Genomic DNA, 18,993 nt, shown 5'->3' on the forward strand with positions numbered 1-18,993 from the left:
CCCTGAACACTGTGCCCGTGTTCCTGCGTTCACTGCTGGAGGAAGACTCCACTCTGTGTGGCCCCTTCAGAGGGAGCTTCACGGTTTCCTCTAGACTCTGATCTGTCTTTTCTCCTTACAGATGCAGCTGCATACCTCTTCTGTGTTGCTGAAACAAATCAACAAATCTTAGCTGTGAGTATGAGCATATGCTTCATCTTGTGAATTCTTCTATTGGCACATTGAATGTGTGGATGGTCATGGGACCAAGACGAGTGTATTGGAAGTGCTTACACAAATAGCATCACAACTGTTCCCCAAAATGTATATTAAGAGTTTACAATAAAATACTGTACACACTACTCATAGTGTTATTCTGCACTAAAAAGATTTCAACAAAAGCAAGCAAAAGATATGAGGAAAGCATAGCTCAGAACTTGGACACATGACAGCATAATAAAAACAACTTCCTCCTGGGGTGAGAAAGGCATGCCCCTCCCTCTGCAACCACAGAACCTAAGAGAGGGCTGAAAGTAAGTTTTTAAATAAATATCCTATTATATGAAGATGCCTTCAACTGCTAGAACTTTTAGGTGAATATTCCCTCTTCCTATTAATATAAAACCACATTCTTACATAATGAGAGCAGAAATTTAAATGTAACATGATATAAATAAGTGATAGAACACTATTTTAGGTTATCACCCAGACACTATTGCATCACAAATTATTTCTAGAACCAAAAATGTCAGCTGTCCACAAATTTTCTACTAATTTCTAGTACAAAATTATTACTACTACAAAATTATTACTATTAATGAAAAAATTCCTGGTCAAAGTGTATCAATATGAAGTTTAGGAGTTTGCAGATCTCAGTGCAAAAAAAAATTTTTAGAAATGACTAGTTATGGGCTTCCTTAGTGGCTCAGATGGTAAGGAATCTGCCTGCAATGCAGGAGAGCTGTGTTCTATCCCTGGGTCAGGAAGATCGCCTAGAGAAGGGAACAGCAATGCACTCCAGTATTCTTACCTAGAGAACCCATGGACAGAGGAGCCTCATGGGCTACAGTCCGTAAGGTCGCAGAGTCACACATGACTGAGAGACTAAGCAGCAGCAGCAGCAGCAGCAGCAGCAGCAGCAATCTACACATAGGAATTTCTATTAGTGAAATCAAATGAATCTCTACCTGCTATCTTGTCTGTACAACACAACTGTCAGAGCAGTCAGAGAAGTACTATAAAAAAATGAGAACTGTCACAAATAATCGGCATCACATTTTAGGGCCATTAAACTGCAATTAAACTTCTGCTTTAAGAAAAATTTTTGGAAGTCATAGTTAACAGTTGATAGAGTGATGGAAATAAACTTTTAAAATCTGGATTTGTCATTATTTTATTATATTAATAGTCACTTCAACAGCTTCACCAAGAATGTCTCTTAATCCAAGGAGAAAATAAATTTCCCTAATCTTCCCACATTAAAAATACACAACTGTGACAGAGCAGGATTCTGTAAAACATCAATGACTGAATCATGTACAAAGCAGGTCATTGTGATAAAACAATAAAGGAAATGAAACACTACATATGGTCATGTTTTTATCATTTTTTAAAAAGTTACTCTTTTGAATACTAACTCAGCACAAGTTACGCTTGTGCAGTTTGTTTCTCACCTAACCCATTTTGATTCTTTTGAAATTGACTAAGTAACTTTAAAAATTCCCCTAACAGAATTCATGGAGGGGTAGCAAAAATGAATAATCATATATGGTTCACACAGGCATGTGTAAAGCTTGTTCAGGAATCGTATGCTTTTGAGATAGTTGGGGGATAAGGGTTAGGTTATCCTGCATAGCCTGATAAATATACAATAAATCATGGATTTATTGTATATGGCAGTTGTCAGTGTCCAGAATCCAATTTCAATACGGTTTCTAACTGTCTCAAAGCACTGAGGACCTTAAAAGGTGGGATTCAAAAGACTACCCATTTTCCTCATTCCCAAGAGGTCCTTAAATTAATGGCTAATCTATGGAAGAAGGTCCTTGTCTTCAGATTTAGTTAGGTACTAATGTACTCTTTTTTAGAATTAAACACATCAATAAACCCAAAATAGTGATCTGACTGATCATTATGCTGCTTCTGACTTTTAATTAATGACGAGAATCTGTACTCACTCAAGAGAGTGGCTGTACATTTCATATGTAAGCAAAGGCAAACAAGAGTTAGGCAAGCTTCAAAACTTTAATACAGAAAAAAAGACACTTCCAAAAATAAATGTCACACAAATAAAAGGTTTTTAAAAAGTGAAAGATATTCATGGAACAAAACCCTTTATTATCAAAATATACTAAATACTTAAATCTAATGATGTTGAGGGTTCAAATTCTGGGCCAGTGTAGCTTATAATAACATAGTAAAGTAGTGTTTTTCATGATAAGGCTGTTTTAAGACATCACTTAATATAGTTACTTTTTAAACGTATATTTTCTTAAACATCCATTTCAAAATTCATTTATTTATTTTACATTCATTTGTAAAACACATTTTCTAACACTGGGTTATTTTGTGCTTAATAATAATGAACCATGGTAAAATACTTCAGTGATTTAAAATCTTTGCTAATGACTATACCCATTACAGATTTTTTGGATACTTATACAGCTACTGCAATAATCAGAAGACCTACAATTCTTCTTAAAAATGACACTCAAGTTTGGTAAACATGCTAATAATTAGAGATGTATTTTTTTTCTAAGTTAGATCATCAGGATTTTCTAGTTTGTTTTTTTTTTTAATCTGCAAAGATAATCTGCTCATTTAAGCCACTTTAAACTGACAAATTATAAAACAGAGGAAAGGTGTCATTTTAGAATTTTCTTTATAATTTCTATGGTTAAAACATGGATGTCCTCTTTCAAACTGTGATAGCACTAAAATTCTGTTTTTGAAATTCTAGATTTTAAAATGTTAAGAAATACAACGCTAGTTACATCTAGAGGGGTATTTTAATGAATTAACCTAATTACTCTTTAAGTCTATAAAGACTTTTTCTTCAATGTGGGTGACACTGCCTTATATTCATCTCAGTACTCTAGAAAATAATTCATTTTATATGTGATCCAAGACAAACTCCGACATATTCTAAATTCTATTCTATAACAACTAATGTATATCATCCTTTAGATTGACAATTTAGTAGACAGATACAAATCTAAAGCAAAGTTTATATAATTAATGGTGCTTAAGTTGGACACAACTGAGAGACTAAGCACGCACTCAATACCAAGTACAACAGACTTCATCCTTACAATTTGGAATTAATTTTCATGCAAAATTTTATATAGAGTATTGATCCTTACTTGTAGATAAGGCAAATTTTTATCTTTCAAAGTAATCAAGACAAATAGTAGAAAAAGCATTTTATTTAAATGGAAAAAGCTACATTAAGATCTGTAAAAGGTGTCAATATAATATTGCCTATACAGAAAAAAATTCAGATGTGAATAGCAACAAATAAAAGTTATACAGCTTTCTACTTAGCAGTGCAATTAATTCACATTGTAATAAAGTTAAGTCAAGTATAACAAAATCAAAACGTTTTACCATAATCAGTATACTGAGAATTACAGTGTAAAGATCATTTCAGGTTTAAGAAATCTGCAATCAATCTACAGAATACCCCAAGACAAGGGAGACAGTTAATTCATTTCATTATCAGATGTTGGGTTTTTTCAATACTGTTCACAGGAAAAAAGTAACAAGTTGACATACATGTAAATAGAATATATTTAGTCTATACAGTAAAAAAATACAAATTATAAAGTGAGCTAACAAAGAATGAAATCTGAATACAGATTTATAAAACTGACAACATCTTAGATAACACATACAGTATTTTTCATGTAAAAACATCTAGTTTCAGCAAAAAATAATTTGGTTGCTTTTCAGATGCATTGTAGATCTTGTAAGCTGAAAACGCAGACGTCCACGTATCTTAAAAACCATAATAAATGTCTTTCTCAATGCATACAAAATGATAAATGCTCTCATCACAGTCTCAAGAATATTTTTGGAAGTTTGTTTTGTCTTGCTTCAGAAATACATTTAAAATGGGTAAAAATCAGGATTTCATGGTACAATGAAACAGTAAACAGTGCTCAATTTACTGCTAATGTTGAAAAAAACCTAGATTTTACAGTACTCTGGTATATATGAAATTTTTTTTGATTTTACATTGCATATTTCTGAGTCCATTCTCTTGCGTGTCTGTTGTATCTGTAGATATACAAAAGGGATACAGTAAAAACATACAAATTAAATGTTTTAGAAGATCTGTCTATGTAAAACTGTCTAACTTTTTACATTTAATCACAATAATCATACATATACCAATTATTGGGTCAATGTGACTTTGGTTCATACATAAATAAAACAGAAAACATAAGGGATTTCTTAAACTAATAGATCTCTTTACAACCTATATGAAAATGTACCTAAGTTATAAATAACAAAATAAAGAAGTCAATTTCTAATACAAATCCATAAAAGCCAACCCTGAATGGCCATTATCTGTAAAATGCGTATGAATCAATGGTACCAGCAAGATGTAGGTCAGTTTAGGGGTAGTTAGGGATAACTTCTCTTCCTGGAGAAAGTAAGGAATATGATATTCCGTAGTTTTCAATTACCAACTTCTTAAGTTTTAGATTTACTACTTAGAATTATATATAGCTTGACAGTTACTATCAAAAAACATGCATATTATGCAAAGGCAAAATAAGTACTATTAAACAGTAAAGGATGAAACAATAAGTGGGAAGGGGTGAGATTTTTTGTAAAAAGAGTAACAGTTTTAAAAGAAAGATTTACTCCTTTGGAAAGATAAACAAGAAAAATACTAAGCGTAACTAAATGTACTTAAATACACTGATAATACTTATGTTTTGGCAGACTACATAGAAATGCATAGAAACCAATGTAAGCAAACACTTACTTTTCTTTGTCTGATTTATAGATTTGAGCAATATCTGGTACTAAGGGATCATCTGGATTAGGGTCACAAAGCAGAGAACATATGGACAATAAAACTAGATTTAAAAGAGAACACCATATTAGGTAATGAGTTTTCTACTTTATACAAAAGTACATATGTAAAAATAATTTTAATGAATACACAATAAACTTACAAAGAAAAAAAGCAAAATGAACACATTAAATTACATTTGAGATTAAAACATACAGACTCCAAATACACAGCTGGAAAATATTAGTATAGCATCCTAACCTCAGATGTTTCTTAGAGATACTTTTTTACTTTAACAAGAAAACTGTCCACTTTTTATTCTATTTTAATGCAAAAAATCTGTGTTCTAATCAATTCAAGGTAAAACAATCAAATTATAGGTAATAGTTCAAACTATTTTGGGAGACTGAGCCCATGCACTTTTTATTTGAGCTTAGAGCTAAAGAGGGAAGATTTGTAAATTATTTTCAATGAAATTTTTTATTACATGTACAGTATTTGTATCAAATGCATTTAAAAATAATATGCACAGCTATCATTACATAACTTGTATATTTTACAATGTAAATTAAAATTGAAAAAATATAGTAGTTGTTTCTTGCCATGTTGAATCCAAATACTAATGCAAATAGCTATATTTTAAAAAGCAAAAACAAACCAACAAAAAAACTAAGTGTCTGAAAAAGAAGGGATCAAGGACTCTGGTTCCTCATTGTCTGCTTCCATGCCACCACTTCCAAGGGGATACATGGAGTCTTTGGAACAATCTTCCATCTTCACCTTCCTCTACTATGTTCATTTATCTTTTTCTACTGTTACACATCCAAAGGTGAATTTATAAGGCAGAGGTGATCCTTAAATGACCTGGAAAGGGGGCGATAAGGGCTAAGAAAAACTAACATTTCATTCCTCTTTTATCTTCCGTCTACCCAAAGAAAATTTAAGTCTGTATATTAAACAAACAGGGTAAATTATCTGGGCTCATGTCTCCAGAAAGTTTCCAAACTTAACTCATGATAAAAAGTGAAATAAAACATTTAAAATATTAAAAAGTGAAAAATGAACACATATAAAGAAAATACACGCTACTTTATAAACTAAGCAAGAAGGAGGTTCCTCATCTCCTCCCTCCTGCTACCAAGAGCCCTGTACCCTGATTTCACTATTATGCATACAAAACAAATGTTTTAAGGGAAAAGGTAAATATAGTTAATGTTCATTTGAGGCCACAGGATTGGAAAAGGTAAGTTTTCATTCCAATCCCAAAGAAAGGCAATGCCAAAGAATGCTTAAACTACCACACAATTGCACTCATCTCACACGCTAGTAAAGTAATGCTCAAAATTCTCCAAGCCGGGCTTCAGTAATATGTGAACCGTGAACTTCCAGATGCTCAAGCTGGATTTTGAAAAGGCAGAAGAACCACAGATAAATTGCCAACATCCACTGGATCATCAAAAAAGCAAGAGAGTTCCAGAAAAACATCTATTTCTCTTTATGGACTATGCCAAAGCTTTTGATTGTGTGGATCACAATAAACTGGAAAATTCTGAAAGAGATGGGAATACCAGACCACTTGACCTGCCTCTTGAGAAATCTATATGCAGGGCAGGAAGCAACAGTTAGAATTGGACATGGAACAACAGACTGGTTCCAAATAGGAAAAGGAGTACATCAAGGCTGTATATTGTCACCCTGCTTATTTAACTTATACGCAGAGAACATCATGAGAAACGCTGGGCTGGATGAAACACAAGCTGGAATCAAGATTATGGGAGAAATATCAATAACCTCAGATATGCAGATGACACCACCCATATGGCAGAAAGTGAAGAGGAACTAAAAAGCCTCTTGATGCAAGTGAAAGAGGAGAATGAAAAAGTTGGCTTAAAGCTCAACATTCAGAAAACGAAGATCATGGCATCTGGTCCCATCACTTCATGGCAAACAGATGGGAAACAGTGGCTGACTATTTTTGGGGGCTCCAAAATCACTGCAGTTGGTCACTGCAGCTATGAAATTAAAAGACGCTTACTCCTTGGAAGAAAAGTTATGACCAACCTAGACAGCATGTTAAAAAGCAGAGACATTATTTTGTCAACAAAGGTCCGTCTAGTCAAGGTTATGGTTTTTCCAGTAGTCATCTATGGCAGTTGGACTATAAAGAAAGCTGAGCGCAGAATTGATGCTTTTGAATTGTGGTGTTGGAGAAGACTCTTGAGAGTCCCTTGGACTGCAGGGAGATCCAACCAGTCCATCCTAAAGGAGATCAGTCCTGAGTGTTCACTGGAAGGACTGATGTTGAAGCTGAAACTCCAATACTTTGGCCACCTGATGCAAAGAGCTGACTCACTGGAAAAGACACTAATGCTGGGAAAGACTGAAGGCAGGAGGAGAAGGGGACGACAGAGGATGAGATGGTTGGACGGCATCACCAACTCAATGGACATGAGTTTGGGTAAACTCCGGGAGTTGGTGATGGACAGGGAGGCCTGGCATGCTGCAGTCCATGGGGTCGCAAAGAGTCAGACATGACTGAGCGACTGAACTGAACTGAGTGCTTTACTATGTGCTAGTTGCATAGTGACCATATGTAGTAATACTATTATAATTTCTTATTTGACATATGAGGAAACTAAGGTTACGTGAAACTGTTCTTAAAGGACAGCTCCTAAGCTAACTAATGAGAATCGACTGTACAGCACAGGGAATTCTACTCAATGCTCTACGGTGACCTAAATGAGAAGGCAATCCAAAAAATAGGGGATACATATATATGTAAAGTTGATTCACTTTGCTGTACAGCAGAAACTAACACAATATTGTAAAGCAAATATACTCCAACAATTTTTTTTTAAGTTTCTAGAAGTCGACAAAATGAATTGTTTTTTATAAAAAGCTACCAATATCAGAAGGTAAGTATTTAACACCTGACAGTCTGCACTTTCTCTTGTAATTATTTAGCTGCATAGTTCAGTCAGTTCAGTCGCACAGTTGTGTCCAACCCTTTGCCACTCCATGGACTGCAGCACACCAGGCTTCTCTGTCCTTTGCCAACTCCTGGAGCTTGCTCAAACTCACGTCCATTGAGTCGGTGATGCCATCCAACCATCTGATCCTCTGTCATCCCCTTCTCCTCCTGCATAAGCTAACTGAATTTCATTTTGTGATACTATTCCAGGAAAGTTTATTAATCTGAATAACTTTATGACAGTTATCTTTCCTATATCTAGTATGTAACAGTTATGTGAAAGATTTTTTTAAAAACACTAGCATCTACACAAACATTTTATAGGGACATTTTAGGTCAGAAAAAATGCCATTCATAAATAACTAACTCATCTGAAGGGCTGTTACTTGTCTAATACTTGAAATAATCATGGCTGTAGACACTGCTTCCTATAAAGCTTATCAATTTTTACACAAGTTATGTAATCAGGTAGCATTTATTTAAATTTTTTTTAATGATCATCAATTCTTCCTCTAAATTCTTCAAGAGAAATAGTTTCCTTAAATTTTATAAAAAGGGAAAACTACCAAGTTACTTTGAGGGGCAGATGTTTCTATATCAAAATAGTAACTCAGGCTCTCTTCTGTTAGAGACAAGACAAGAGGGTGGCAAAGCAAACAGCGTTAGTGAATGAAACAAACAGCTTCAGATGCCCTATATACACATCTCAAAGAATAATGCTATATAACTGTGAAAGTTGAGAATCTGTATGGAGTATTTATCAGTCCTTACAATGATGCTATTGATTGCCTAAAGTTTAGACTAACATGCTATACGTACTGCATTATTCTAAAGTGTAAATATGTCTTTCTTTTTTTTTGGCCATACCATGAGACTTGTTCCCAGATCAGAGATTGAACCTGGGGCCCTTGGCAGTGAAAGTCTAGAGTCCTACCCATTGGACTGCAAGCAAATTCCTGTCTTTTTAAATCATTTATTTTATCTGCCTAGTTTGCCATTACTTCTTAGATGAAGTAAAAGAGAGGTAAAGCTTTATTATGTCAATAAATAATTCCATTTAATGAACCGGACAACTGGTCCTAAAATCTTATTTTTACTTCTGTGTGTGCATCTCTTTCTGTGTCCCTGTCTGTTTTTAAAGATAAAGCCCAAACTAAAGGAATGAAATGTCAACAGGCTTATCCCCAAATTTCTAGTTCTACCGTTTTAAATTTCTCTCATTTCATCATTTAGATCAGCCCATCAACACCCCTAAGCATAAGTAATACAAAAGCTATGAAAGGAAAGCAAAAGCAAAGCAGAAGAAAACAGTCGATTGGTTTTTTGTTTCAAACTTTGGTCCCTAAGACCTTTTTGCTATATTTTTTCTGTCTCACTGTTATTAACTGTTTTAAGTCTGATAAATGAAATTACCTTTTGACACAGTCAGAGCTGGTGACCATTGTGACCTCAGGATATCAAGACAAATACTTCCATTACTGTTTATGTTTGGATGGTAAATTTTTGTTGTGAAAGCAATCTAAACATAAAACAAAAAAAATTGTTGATAATCCATGAACTATGAAAGCAAACAGAACCAATTTGCTCTAAGGTAAAATGTCCTCAATTTCATATGACCTTAGAGGAGAAATGTATTCAACACAAACTAGATGAGCATCTACTTTATCCGAGTGTAGCTTTAGCTACTGATAATATGAAAGCAAATAAATTCAGTTTCCTGTTCTTCCTAACACCAAGCAATTGAGAAGTATTTTAGAAATTGTAATAAATAAGTCTGTAATAGCTGGTATGACTAGTTGAGTAGCACCTGAGATAATTAACCATGGCTTTCATCACCCCTCAAAGCGACCCTTTCCTTAATTTAATGATCAATTGACACCTGAGTCTAGAAATAGAATGCTGACCCTATTCTGGAGGAAAGTTAAGGGGCCCCAGCTTATTACCTGTGCTAAGAAAGCTACCAAGAATTCCAATCTTTCACAAGAATTGTTGTATCATTTCATATATAATCAGATGTTTTTAAAAATCTAAGGTAATTATCTCATGAGTGACAGAATTTGTTAATGATTCGCTCCCTCACTGACACCCCATCATTTGTTGGTTTCCTTTTTAGAGCTAAGCTAAATTTAATAAGAATGTGTTTTAACCTTTCCTATTTTTGTGCTTAGTTGCTCAGTTGTGTCCAATTCTTTGTGACCCTATGAACTGCAGCTCTTCAGGCTTCTTTGTCTCTGGGGATTCTCTAGGCAAAAATACTTGAGTGGGTTCCCATGCCCTCCTCTAGGGGATCTTCCCAACCCAGGGATCAAACCCAGGTCTCCTACACTGCAGGTGGATTCTTTACCACAGAGCCACCAGGGAAGCCCAAGAATACTGGAGTGGGTAACCTATCCATTCTCCAGGGGAACTTCCCAGCCCAGGAAGCAAACCGGGGTCTCTTGTATTGCAGGCAGATTCTTTACCAGCTTAGCTAGCTACCGAAGCCCTTAATCTTTCCTATACTAAATATAATAAAAGGACTGTATCTTATTTATTATATTTTGTATTCCCCAGTGCAACAGAATATGGTAGGTGCTCAATAAATGTTGGTTGAATACTTAAAAATTGAGAAAGAAGGATCAGCCTTGGAAAGAAAATCCCCGGAATGGAAAAGTCTAATTCTTGACCATAAACACTTCCAAACTACACATATGTAAGGAGGAAGGTAAGATAGGTTAGGGAAGCTAATTTCTAACCTAACAGATACTGCTTTTTGTTTACAGACATAGTAAAATATTTGATGAGGAAACATATTTTAGATTCAGTGGCTTTATGTAAAAGTTTGGACACGCCAACCCACCCACAGTCTTTTGACATCATGAAAACATCTCTGGATAGAAAGTAAATTCCCTGACATAGGGGTGACATCAATGATAAAAATAAAAATACCTTTGGTGGTTTAAAAGGATAGTCTGTCGGAAAATGTACAGTGAGAAAGAAGACTCCACCTTGATATGCGCTATCAGGCTGAAATTACAAAATAATTACATCAGTGTCTGACTGCTGTATTTATTAGTAATCCAAGATGATTCCCTCCAAATATAATGGTTTGAAAAAAAAAATGCCATCCTTTTGTCTTAAGTTCAAATCATTTACCTTGAAAACAGGTTTCTCTTTGTAGGCATGAAGGAGGATTTTCCAGCAATCATGCCAAAATCATAGTTTAAAACAAAACAAAAATAGGACACACACAGTAGAGTGGTATGACTTGACCAAATAAACCTGTTTGTGAGTACCGGTTGTTAAAGATAAGTATACACACAAGACTTTGTGAGAAAAGAATGATGATTCGCAGCAGTAATCAATATCAAAGAAAAGGGTTGAGGCTAGTATATTTCTTCTTAATTATAAAACCTAGGTTTTCATGCTCCTTCCCTTAAAGGGGCAAGAATAGAGATAAATTGAAATGACCGATTTATGAAAAGAAAAGGCTAAGTGACACTATTACATAATTTAAACCTCAAATCTTCACTTAGTAACAGTTTACAAAATAATGTGGAAAATGCGAAAAAGCCACTAATGAAACTAGAGAAATTCAGTTTCATAGAATTATCAAATTAGGAATCAACTTTATAAGAGGAATTTAAATTTCGCCATATGCCTTTATAGCAATTAGGAAATACTTATGTTACAAGCAAGAAAAAAAAAAAGGATGATTTAAAAAAGGAGGAAAGGGGAAAAAAGTAGCAAAAATACCTTTAAATTCTATTTTAATTCATTTATTTTAATTAAATGTATCATGTTATACTCTGTCAACATGTTGGTAAGAACAGAAGGCTATCATTACTTCCTACTTAAGTTTCTACATAGATATTAGAGGACCATACTGTATAATTATTCTTACTATATACATTGTTTAATTCTAGTTTAGCAAAAATTATAAGGAATGTAGAAAATATAAGTTAATTACAATCAACAGATATGATCTTCTTACTCAATTATACTATACAGTGGCATATTTACATTACTAAAATAAAGGGGGGTATGAGTAACATAAATTGCTACATGTGATTCACCTGCGAAATATTTGTGGAGGGCTATAATTCGTAAGAGTGAGAGGTGATGTTTTGAAAGTTCTTGGTAAGCAATGAAAAAAGATTCCTATCAAAGTAGTTAAATAAACATGATGCACTTCACCCTTTAAAAAAAGAACTTAATGTAACAATTTAGTGATTTTAAACATTTGCCCAGGACCCTTGCTCTGAAAATTCAGTAACTGGTGTATGTTTTAAAAGCTTAGCATGAGGCAATGATTAAAAACTCTATGGCTTCCTGGATAAAGCTCTTTCAAAGGAGGGAGGACAGAATGATGCTCATGGAAACATGTTACTAACATACTCTTGTCTAGAAGCAGACCTGAGGTGTCAGTGCCCATTCTCATACAATCAGATTTTTGCCCACAAAAAGAAAAGTCACAACTGCTTCTCAGGTGTAGAAAGAAATAAGCTTAACAAAGGCAATGAGTATAATGAGAAGCCAGTTACAGAACAGCAGGTGATTTTGAATTCAGGACAATGCAACAAGAGGCAAGCTCATGAGATGCCAACAGAGCCACTGCAAAATTGTATCTGATCTCTCACACAGTGATGAAACACTGCAGTGAAACTTACTGCTTGTTACTTGTAGGAATTCCATTATTGGGTTAATTAGACTTATATCTAACCTACTAAAACGTTGAGAGTAACTACGCTTAGTTCCAAACAACTTTCTGTATTTAAAGAAAGATAAAGCAAACACGAAGCCTGGTTGCAAACTATGCATAATGATCAGGGATTTGGTAAAGCACTGTAAATGTGTTCCAAGCAAGTATTTGCCACCAGAGCACTAGAAAATCATCATAAATCCTTTACTCATATTTTGCTTTCTGAGTGACTCAGAGTACAAGAAAATTCAACCCTAGCCACAAACATCTGATCAAAGATGAAATGGTAAGAATGAAGGATGGTTGAAGGGATTAATTTCACATATATGAATCATACTTACAGGCCCCATAATAGTTGCTTGCCAGTGGAACACTGAAACAAACAAAGGAGTTTTGGAGTCATTAATAAGAGTTCAAACCTGTACTATTAATGGTACCAAAATCCTAGCAAGAGAGTCAAGCTTACAGTCATCTCCCACAGGTCCAGCCGAACAGTGAGCAGGTGGGTCACGTTGTAGATCACTTAACTCCTGAAGCAAAGCAAAAATAGTTCAGAGTAATTCTTTTCCAGTGAAACAAGTGCAATAATCCATGAAGACACAAACAATTCATTTAAATATCATTTTAGGCAGTTCTATTCAAAATATGGACACATAAAATGTACTACGTCACTGATGGATACAAGAATATGGAATAAGATATTAAATTCCTTCATGAGACAGCTCCAAATTTTAAAAAATTAAATGAATTAAAATACTGTTTTTCTTTAGCATCCCTAATACAAAATATTTTTGAGTATCTATTATATGCAGTGTAACTTAGAATTTTTTTTTTCCCTCAAATCAATATTATACACCTAGTACTTATATAGGTACTAGGTATATAATATAGATTAAAAAAAAAACACACACACAGATCCTACTTCAACCAGTTTATAATCTAATTTGGGAGAGTGAAGGCTCACGGACAAATGGATATTTAAGGAACAACATGAAGGTTAAATGGAAAGAAAGGAGAGCAGCTGGGCCATATCTTAAAGCCTAGCACATTGATTCATATGCTCTTTTCTGCTTTCAAGGAAGCAAAAGATCATGGAAATGACACAGTCGTAGTTGGTCAGTCCTAGGCTGGCATTCCAGTCCTACCATAACTAACGCTATGACTGTGGGGAAGTAATTTACCTTCAGTTGGGAAGGAAATGACCACCACCAACTTTGAAAGGCATAAATTCAATATAAAAGACTGTAAATTAGGACTGAAGAACCTAATTTAGTTAGGCAATCAGTTAGGGGATGTCTTTGAGAAAGTGACATTTCAGCTTGAATCTAAAGGGATGAGTAGAAGTTAGTTTTGGGAGAACTGATACTGTCAGGCACAGCAGCATAAGATGAGGTTGAAAGAGCAGGCAGAGGCCAGGCAGAAAACTGAGAACAATATACATCATATTAAGGATTGGGGGCTTTATACCAAGTGCATTGGGAGGGGTTTTAAGAAGTGGCATAATCTGATTTAAAAGATGGCTCTGACTATGTACTGAATGGATCAGAGACGGGAAAAAAGGGAAGCTACAAAATTAATTGCTACAGGCAATAATAGGGGCTTGGACTAGAGAAGAGGGAGATAAAAGAGGATGAATTTGGGATATTGTGAAAACACTACTTAGGACAGGATTGATGATGAATTACGTGTATAGAGGAAGGAGAAAAGTCACAAATATACATGATGACAACAAGCAGCAGCTAATATTTACTCAATGTTTTATCATCTTAATAATCCTGTCAGGTAGGTGTTATTATGCTTCCCATTTTACAAACAAAGAATAAAAGTGACATGGTTCACTATGTGCTCACGGAACTAGTATAGTGTGGAACTGGGATTCAGACCCTGCCAGTAGGCCTTCTACAGGTGTAGATACCAATTACTGAGATGTGGGAATATACTAGATGATGTTGATCTGGAAAGTAGATATACCAAATCTGTGATCCCAGTGATATCAAAGAAAAATTTATTCAACATACAAGGCTAGAGCTTAAAAGAGGATGATACTAGAAATTAGAAAATCATTGTATATACTCTGTATTTGAAAACTGTGGGGATGATGTGAACAATTTCATGGGAACACACGTAAACAAATATTGCATTCATCAAATCTAAGATGCTGTCAATGGTAAATCACATCCTTATGTACCAATAATTAAGCAGAAATGTTGCTGATTAATTTTAAGACACATCAATTACAAGGCACATCCAGATTTTAGAAATGTTAAAATGAAAAAGATGGGCATCTTAGCATCATTGCAATGAGTTTAGTGCTCTAACAGAGACAAACAAGAAAGAGGATGTGGTAGGGAAAAGAATCTAATACATGATTAGATTTCCTAAGAATTTCTTTCTTTCCTAAGAATCTGATACATGAGCTAAATAACCAAGCCAAGTGCAAACTCAGGTCTCCTTCCAAGTTTTCTAGTCCCTTCCAGTGTAACTCGGTACTTTCCTTTTTGTTTCTGTTGTTTCTTCCCCACAGCTTGTGCTGTGCTTCTCTTCCTAACAAGAATTAACTAACAGAGTTAGCAACTTCTTTGGTCCCAGTATAGTTCAACGATAAAGTGCAAGATGTCAGTGATAGTGTTAAAAAAGCAAGGCTTTGAAGTTTAAGTCCAAGTACCATCACTTATTTGCCACATGATCTTGGGCAAAATCTCTTTTTCCCTCTCCAAGTGGCTTGAGGAATCAGTTCCCCAACCAGGGATCAAACTTGGGGCCCCAAAAGTGGAAGCACAGAGTCCTTACCACTGGACCGCCAGGGAATTCCCCATAGCCTCATTTTAGAATGACCGCTTTATTTAACGATTTTCTAATTTGGACTTATAGGAGATTGCTTTTAAAAAGATTCATCATGTTGTGTTTTCTAAACATTAGTGTAAATGAATAAATGGAACTTCTTGGCCCTTATTTTAACTAGAAAACTAATTAAGTGAAAAATGACAGTGTCTTATGAAACTGAAACAGAATCACACACATAGCTGGAGGAGGGGTGGAATGGGAGGCTGGGGTTAGCAGATGTAAGCTTTTAAATATAGAATGGATAAACAACAAGGCCCTACTATATACCACAGAGAACTATATTCAATATTCCTATGATAAACCATAATGGAAAAGAAAATATACATAAGAATGTGTGTGAGTGTTCATGTATATATACATGTATAACTGAAACACTTTGCTGCATAGCAGTAATTAACATTGTAAATCAACTATACTTTAATTTAAAAATAATTTTAAAAAGGAAAAAAAGTCTCTAATTGAGATTTAAAAAACTGTTAATGATTTGCATGTATATATTTTACAGAGTAATGCATATGTGAGTAAATCATACAAAATTAACTTTACTAACAAAAAAACCCAAACCATATTTTACTTGGAATAGCCTTGAATAGCATTCAAATTTCAAATGTCAGACTGTTCTTTCAAATCCCTTCAAAATAGTATAGAAAAATACTCGTTATCACGTTCTTAAATTTTTGTGCCCTGATTCTACCTCCTGCTGGAAGTTAGAGCTAAGGATGAGAAAGATAAAATCTAATAAGAGAACTCCTGCAAAAGCCAGGTTCTTAAGTTGTCTATTTAAAGCTGACATTATAGGAAAGCTCACTTATTATAGAAAAGAGGCAGCTGATGGTACATCAAACATTCTTAATAGTCACATCAATCATTAGTTACTACTAAAAATGACACAAGTGCTTTGGTGAGATTTACACATTCTAGAATTTTTAGGAGGGTCTTGAGAGTCCCTTAGACTTCAAGGAGATTCAACCAGTCCATCCTAAAGGAGATCAGTCCTGGGTGTTCATTGGAAGGACTGATATTGAAGCTGAAACTCCAATACTTTGGCCACCTGATGCGAAGACTTGACTCATTTGAAAAGACCCTGATGCTGGGAAAGATTGAGGACAGGAGGAGGAGAAGGGGATGACAGAGTATGAGATGGTTGGATGGCATCACTGACTCAACGGACATAAGTTTGGGTAGGCTCCAGGAGTTGGTGATGGACAGGGAGGCCTGGCATGCTACAATTCACGGGGTTGCAAAGAGTCGGACATGACTGAGCGACTGAACTGAACTGAACTGAAATTTCTAATGTTCTATCCCTTTATCAAAATATGTATCTGGTAGCTAACAAACACATGAAAAGATGTTCAACATCACTCATTATCAGAGAAATGCAAATCAAAACCACAATGAGGTACCGTTTCATGCCAGTCAGAATGGCTGCGATCCAAAAGTCTATAAGCAATAAATGCTGGAGAGGGTGTGGAGAAAAGGAACCCTCATACTGCTGGTGGGAATGCAAACTAGTACAGCCACTATGGAGAACACTGTGGAGATTGCTTAGAACACTGAAAATAGAACTGCCTTATGACCCAGCAATCCCACTACTGGGCATACACACCGAGGAAACCAGAATTGAAAGAGACACGTGTACCCCAGTGTTCATTGCAGCACTGTTTATAATAGCCAGGACATGGAAGCAACCTAGATGTCCATCAGCAGATGAATGGATAAGAAAGCTGTGGTACATATACACAATGGAGTATTACTCAGCCATTTAAAAGAATACATTTGAATCAGTTCTAATGAGGGGGATGAAACTGGAGCCTATTATACAGAGTGAAGTAAGCCAGAAAGAAAAACACCAATACAGTATACTAATGCATATATATGCAATTTAGAAAGATGGTAACGATAACCCTGTATGCGAAACAGCAAAAGAGATACAGATGTATAGAACAGTCTGTTGGACTCTGTGGGAGAGGGAGAGGGTGGGATGATTTGGGAGAATGGCATTGAAACATGTATAATATCATATATGAAACAAATCACCAGTCCAGGTTTGATGCAGGATACAGGATGCTTGGGGCTGGTGCACTGGGATGACCCAGAGGGATGGTACAGGGAGGGAGGTGGGAAGGGGGTTCAGGATGGGGAACACGTACACCCATGGCAGATTCATGCTGATATATGGCAAAGCCAATACAATATTGTAATTAACCTCCAATTGAAATAAATTTATATTAAAAAAAATATGTATCTGGAAATATGTCCTGTTACACTGTTTGGAAATATGTGACTGAATCTATGGTATATATGCACAGACAGAGTGACCCACAAAAAACACAATATATACCCTCCCCTGCCTGCAAAAAGACAGACCTCATATTTGGAAAAGGAAAAATTCTGAGATATCCTAGGGAGGTAAAAATATAAAACAAAATACTATAACTTGACATATCAAAACTGTACCTTTTTGCTCTAAGTCTGTTCAGAAGCCAGTGTACTTTTAAACACAAAAAATCAAAGACTACTTATACTTCTCCCTTTTGATTTAATTTACTCAAAGTTTTCCAGAAACTGCCCTGTTACCTGATTTATGCTTTCTCTACCATAACTGGAATTCTTATGTATCTACTTCAAGCATCACAGCCACATATGGAGTATTAAAAATAATTTAATGATTCTTATTTTAAAAAGCAATGCCAGGGTCAGTAATCTCTTCCTTTGCTCTTCTCTCCACTCTTTAAGAATTAATACTGAGCTACCGTCTTGTGAATTACACAAGCTGCTCAAGTCCATAAGATCCCCATAAGACCCAATGTATTCCATGCTGATCAAAAGCAAAAGATCTCAAAGACAAAGCATTCAGAATCATTCATTTTAATTATTGTGTGTGTGTGTATACAAAAGCAAAACAAAGCAAAATAATGCTTTGTAGGGAAAAATAAGATAAAGCAATGTATAAACTGTGAGACACCCATAAGGTTATTACCCAAATCAAACCACTATCACCCTATTAGAATACCTCCATTATGACTTTGGCAGGAAAGCATGTCACTTGCTGTTGGAGGGAGTATAAGCTGAGATTTATTTCCCTGGGGGTCCAGTGGTGAAGAATACGCCTTGCCATGCAGGGAACATGAGTTCAATCCCTCGTTGGGGAACTGAGATCCCATGTGTGGAGCAACTAAGCCCACATGCCTCAAGGAAAGATCCCAAATGACTTGAGCACCGCAACTAAGACCTGATGCAGCCAAATAAATAAATGTTTAAAAAAAAAAAAAAAAGAATGAGAGGATTTCCCTGGTGGTCCAGTGGTTAAGGCTCTGTGCTTTCACTGAAAAGGGTATAGGTTCAAATCCTGGCCAGGGAACTAAGATCCCACATACTACAGAGCCAAGAAAAAAAGAATGAGATATGTATGATGTATGTTGACATCAAACAATGTTGTGTGAAAATAAAACAGTTTTTGAGTGAAAAATATATGTGGCAGAAGTATGCCCA

The 18,993-nt window shown here is 35.3% G+C and overlaps 1 protein-coding gene across 3 annotated transcripts in view; it reads right to left on the minus strand.

The window, feature by feature from the left end:
* Positions 1–3,386: 3,386 nt before the first annotated feature.
* Positions 3,387–18,993, minus strand: part of UBE2D1 (ubiquitin conjugating enzyme E2 D1) — a 36,549-nt gene continuing 20,942 nt past the window's right edge. For all 3 annotated transcript variants that reach the window (NM_001038167.1, XM_059881916.1, XM_059881917.1), the window contains 6 exons: positions 13,124–13,187; positions 12,999–13,030; positions 10,905–10,982; positions 9,390–9,495; positions 4,976–5,069; positions 3,387–4,257 (listed from right to left, as the gene is read on the minus strand). In NM_001038167.1, the coding sequence (NP_001033256.1) occupies positions 4,212–4,257; positions 4,976–5,069; positions 9,390–9,495; positions 10,905–10,982; positions 12,999–13,030; positions 13,124–13,187 (420 nt within the window). In that variant the 3' untranslated portion in view covers positions 3,387–4,211. The remainder of the gene's footprint in view (positions 4,258–4,975; positions 5,070–9,389; positions 9,496–10,904; positions 10,983–12,998; positions 13,031–13,123; positions 13,188–18,993) is intronic.

Source organism: Bos taurus, chromosome 26 (assembly GCF_002263795.3).
Source record: "Bos taurus isolate L1 Dominette 01449 registration number 42190680 breed Hereford chromosome 26, ARS-UCD2.0, whole genome shotgun sequence".
In the NCBI taxonomy this organism is placed as follows: domain Eukaryota; kingdom Metazoa; phylum Chordata; class Mammalia; order Artiodactyla; family Bovidae; genus Bos; species Bos taurus.